This window comes from Aedes aegypti, chromosome 1 (assembly GCF_002204515.2).
Source record: "Aedes aegypti strain LVP_AGWG chromosome 1, AaegL5.0 Primary Assembly, whole genome shotgun sequence".
Classification (NCBI taxonomy): domain Eukaryota; kingdom Metazoa; phylum Arthropoda; class Insecta; order Diptera; family Culicidae; genus Aedes; species Aedes aegypti.
In genome coordinates this window covers 206,624,767-206,629,432 of record NC_035107.1, presented here as the reverse complement: position 1 = coordinate 206,629,432, position 4,666 = coordinate 206,624,767, and the positions used below count along the sequence as shown (strand labels likewise).

The window sequence follows — 4,666 nt, the reverse complement described above, 5'->3', positions numbered from 1 at the left end:
TGGAAAGATGTTCACGCTGACCAGCAGCCTCCAGATGATCGCACAAGCTACGTACTGCCATGCCGAAGTCGATGATGGTCTCCAACTTCTCTGCTTTCGGTGCTGAAACACTGCGCACTTTCTGTAGTAAGGCGTTGATTAACAATTCAGGTCTACCGTACAGCAAACGAAGAGTATCAATCACTTGGGGCACTGAATCGGGAAGTAATAACCGGCTTTTGACTGATTCATACGCGGGGCCTTTCAAACAGCGTTGAAGTCGCGCTAAATTTTCAGCACTGTTGTAGCCACATGCTAGCGAACTGTTCATAAAGCTGCTGATGAATATAGGCCAATCAGCAGGATCGCCAGAAAACGGCGGTAAATCGCGTGACATAACTTGACGCGCGGCTAACTGCGAGGGGGAGGGAGTGAACTGATCAATAATCGGTAGTCCCGACGGTGGGGGAACTATTCCGAAAGATGTAACCGGATTTGGTTGAGGCAAAGAGCCAACATTCTGTAGTCCCGGAACTGAAGGGACTGGTCCAGAATACAAGGTTGGATTTGCATGTGGCGAAGGGCCAACATTCGATAGTCCCACTGCTGGGAAGGCTGATATGGAACTCTGATTCGGATTCACCGGTGGCGCAATGCCAACACTCGTTTCTGGTAGTGAAAGAGTATTCGTTCCAAATGGAAGCATGTTTGTATGGAAAGAGGAAGCCGTAGCTGATGGTGCCAGACTTCCGAATTGTTTTACAATTTGTTGGAGGGAGTTATCATATTTTGATGATTGGGGTGGAATGATAAATGGATCACGAAGTGGCTTACCTTGTTGTGCTACGGGGTGTTCTTGGGAATGGGATTTACCTACAGCGTTGGCTAAATGTTGTTGGTTCGGAATAGCCTTAGAGATTGCGCCGGTGTACTGCTGCTGATCTCTCTGCGCGTGGTTGAACTTCGGAAGACTACATGCCTTCACCGTCGAACTCAACGGAGGCTTATGCTCACTGTATCCCTGAGTCAAGCCTACCGAAACTAGCTTGCATGTGTGAACATCTGACTGCTGTGTTTGGTTCGGATCCGCTGGAGGTACCGCTGAAACGTTGGATTTTGATGGAACCTGTTGCATCGAACTGCCGTCTCTCGAGTCGTTTAGTGATGCCTGAGGAACTGCTGCAAGGTTCACCGATTGGTTAACCGGCGGTAGACCCTGCGCGCCTTCAGACTGCTCAGCACATTTCTGCTGCCACTGTTTCACCTTGTCCAAACTCGTTCGCCGACTGATCCTGCTTCTGTTGCTACCAGTCTCATCCATCTCGTTCAGCTCCTCCTGGAGAAGCTTGTATTTTTCGGCCAGATGACGTTGCTCCATCGCTTGTTGTTCTTCTAGCTGCTGCTTTTTCAAAGCCAAACGTGCCGCTTTAACGCTAGATGTTGTCGTTCGCGAAGAAACACTCAACGGTAAACAGTGACTGCAGGTCCACGATCGATCTGCTACCGATGCTGTCACTTCTGCACACGTCATATGCCACCATCCATTACATTGATCGCATTGAACGCAATCATCGATCGTCTCCGGACGATCACAACACTCGCAGCTAGTGGTTTGTTCATTGGCCGGTGTTGCTGGGTTTGAGGTGTTGGCTGAATGATCCGGGTTCGACATAGCGATAATTCTTAAAGATTTGTTCAGAGAACAAAGGGGCTCTTGCCGATTTCTAATAGCAGCTCACAAAACTCCAGGAATTAGGGTGTGATGACAGCTTTAAGCTGAAATTTTATTTCGTATTAGGTTTAGGTTTTGTAACAAATTGTCATACTCACAATTATCGGTCTTGGAGCCTAATATATGTGTTTTCAATGTTCTTTTCCCTCGTGTTCACGGTTCAATCTGTATTTAGCTTTAGGTTAGAAATTGTTTCCTTTTAGATTAAGTACAACTTACTGTGATAGCCAACTGACTGTGATAATCTCTAACTGTGATACACTTAGGATAAGTTAATTTAAGTTCAAATATAGATATGACATTTAGTTCAAACTGAAAGTATTTAGAGGAATTCAATAAAATATAACAAATTCAATATCTCAAGACTCACGCACTATTCAATAAAGCCTTCTTTGTCTACAGAATGGACGGAATGATAATGATAGACATTCGCAGACCACTGACGTCTCTGACTACCTTTCATCTCCTGTCGCGGTTCAGTTACGGTCACACTGCAGGACAGTGCTGGCAGCAACAATATATATATATATATATATATATATATATATATATATATATATATATATATATATATATATATATATATATATATATATATATATATATATATATATATATATATATATATATATATATATATATATATATATATATATATATTATGCATATAGTTTCTTTAGTCGTATCAAGTGTACAAAGACGCGAATATTATAAAGCGTGTGAAATACGACAGACTTCAGTAGGTTGCTCTTAGTGATCTTATAAAGGATTACTAGTTGCTCTTAGTGCGAATGTCGGAAGAAGGAATGGAGAAAATAATATTTAGCAGGGAACCAGGTAGATGTCCGCGGCTTCGCGGAATACGCTGGCTGTACGTACGTTATCTGTTTAGATGTTAATTATATAAGCAAATTAGGATAGAACTTGAGGACTCTATTTACAAGATCTCTGGAGAACGCGAAAAATTCTGAAATCAGACGATTTTTAGAAAACCCCGTAAGAAGAAGATAATCAAACTGTGTAAAAATAAAATTGCCAGACTTTTTTAAGTTTTTCCAGTTAGACCCTGTGATTTGTAGAGGCCCCGGAATTACGACTCTGTGTAAAGACTTTCTCTGGTTTTAAGATAGTAAAATGTTATAGAATATAGGTATTCCATTCTAAAATCGATAAGAGTGTCGATTCTTTGACTTTATTACCGTACAATTTCCAAATCCACAATCTCAAATATCATTTCTCCCTCAATTCCAGCTTACCTCTTACTTAAGTCGCAGAATCAAATGCAGCCCGGAATCAGTGTCCACAATGTCGGACATTTCGCCGACTTTGAGGGCAAACGCTGCCTCTTCAAAAGGCTTCTGCATCATGCCCCTCTTAAACATGCCCAAATCGCCGCCCCGTTTGGCCGAACTGCAATCCGAGTATTGCTGGGCCAGTTCCGGTAGGGTGACCTCACCTGATTGAATCTGCTTTCGGTAGCCCTCGAGGATACCCAGGGCTTCGCTCTTGTTGCGGGTGATGTTATCCTCCCGCCAGGAACTTGGCCGTCGTGAACCCTTATGTTTGACCAGCAGATGAGCGCACTGCACCTCAGCCGTGTCCTGCTCCGGGCTGGCCGGCTTCGTCGGTAGATCCCACTGAGACTCTTTGGTGTATATGTTCAGATAGTAGGTCATACCTTATAGGAAATAAGAACAATGATCAATCTGTTCATATTACTAATCTCCTCCAGCTTACCTGTAGACCGGCTTGTACGCTTTTCCCAGCCCTCGGGAACGTTTTCCTGGTTATCAGACATGTTCCTCTTTAAATGCTTAGATTGAGAAATCCAAATGGAATTGAATCACACGAAACTCTTCCTTGTGATTATTGCGAGGTGGTGGCTCACAGAAAAACAACAATTTCAACGAGTAGGATGTTTGCGGAACCATGCAAAGCGCGCAGCTTCCAAAATTTTGATTTTGGGAATGACAGATAATCCGTACCTCGCGTCTTTTTTCGGTCGATCGTAAATAATAACGCACTTAGGCGTTATGAAAAAGGTTTGCTGCATGGGCTGCCCATCGGCAAATCTACACGCAAACAAAATTTGTTGCAAGTGTTAAGAATCGCGACGAACTTGCATACCCGGATAAAAACGTATCATTCAGTGAATGGAATAAACCATTAATGTTTAATATAACGTATTGGATACAATACAGCGTATTGTAATTGAATGTCGAAGCAATATTATTCATGTTTGGATATACAATTCAAAAACAATATAATATATTGTAACAGAACATTGTATTGTTTTTAATTGGTTTTATACCTTACAATTTTGGTCAAATTCCTATTTTCGCGTAAAACAACTGTTGCTTTTTTCTATGTAGCTTTGCTGAAAGAAATAAACAAAACAAGTTCAAAAAGCAAGAAATTTTGGGTGGAAAATATTCAAAAAGTAAAAATAACTAGTTTTTTAGAAGTCACTTGACATTAGCTGTAACGACAAATGCAACCATGATACAGTTTGTTGAATTGTTTTTGTATTGTACAACAATACACGAATTGTTTATCAAGACAATACATGAACGATTGTATAACATTTTGCGGTAATCCACTTCGCGGTAAACCATTTCGCGGTGTACCATTTTGCGGTATGACGTTTCGCGGTTAGTACCGTTTGGCGGTATGCCATTTCGCGGTTAGTACCATTTCGCGGTGTTCCGTTTCGCGGTTTGTACATGAATGTATATTTCACATTACCAGTAAGGGAACCAGTTCAAAAGAAGGGAAAATCACTGATGAAAATGTTAATGACGTTTGACCGAAAAAAAAGAATAAACTAAAATATGCGTGTTACCAATGAGTTGCAAAGATACATTGCATTGGACAAATTATGCTCAAAAAAGGACAATTCAGCATTGATATAGAAATAACTGCCTTTGAAAAATAACCGGTGTGACAGTACTGAAT

At 41.3% G+C, this 4,666-nt stretch overlaps 1 protein-coding gene across 1 annotated transcript; it reads right to left on the bottom strand.

Moving 5' to 3' along the window:
* Window positions 1-2,858: 2,858 nt before the first annotated feature.
* On the bottom strand, window positions 2,859-3,696 carry LOC5572600 (putative peptidyl-prolyl cis-trans isomerase dodo). The gene is made up of 2 exons (XM_001654060.2): window positions 3,449-3,696; window positions 2,859-3,389 (listed from the first exon to the last, which is right to left on the bottom strand). Exons 1-2 carry the CDS (start codon window positions 3,507-3,509, stop codon window positions 2,971-2,973), a joined length of 480 nt encoding a protein of 159 aa, XP_001654110.2. The 5' UTR covers window positions 3,510-3,696; the 3' UTR covers window positions 2,859-2,970.
* Window positions 3,697-4,666: the final 970 nt, after the last annotated feature.

What these genes read in the sequence shown, in the direction of transcription:
- LOC5572600 (XM_001654060.2), bottom strand. Translation starts at nt 3,509, where the DNA reads ATGTCTGATAACCAGGAAAACGTTCCCGAGGGCTGGGAAAAGCGTACA. An exon ending in GCGTACAAGCCGGTCTACAG is followed by an intron (nt 3,390 to 3,448) that starts GTAAGCTGGAGG and finishes ATTTCCTATAAG; the next exon opens with GTATGACCTACTATCTGAAC.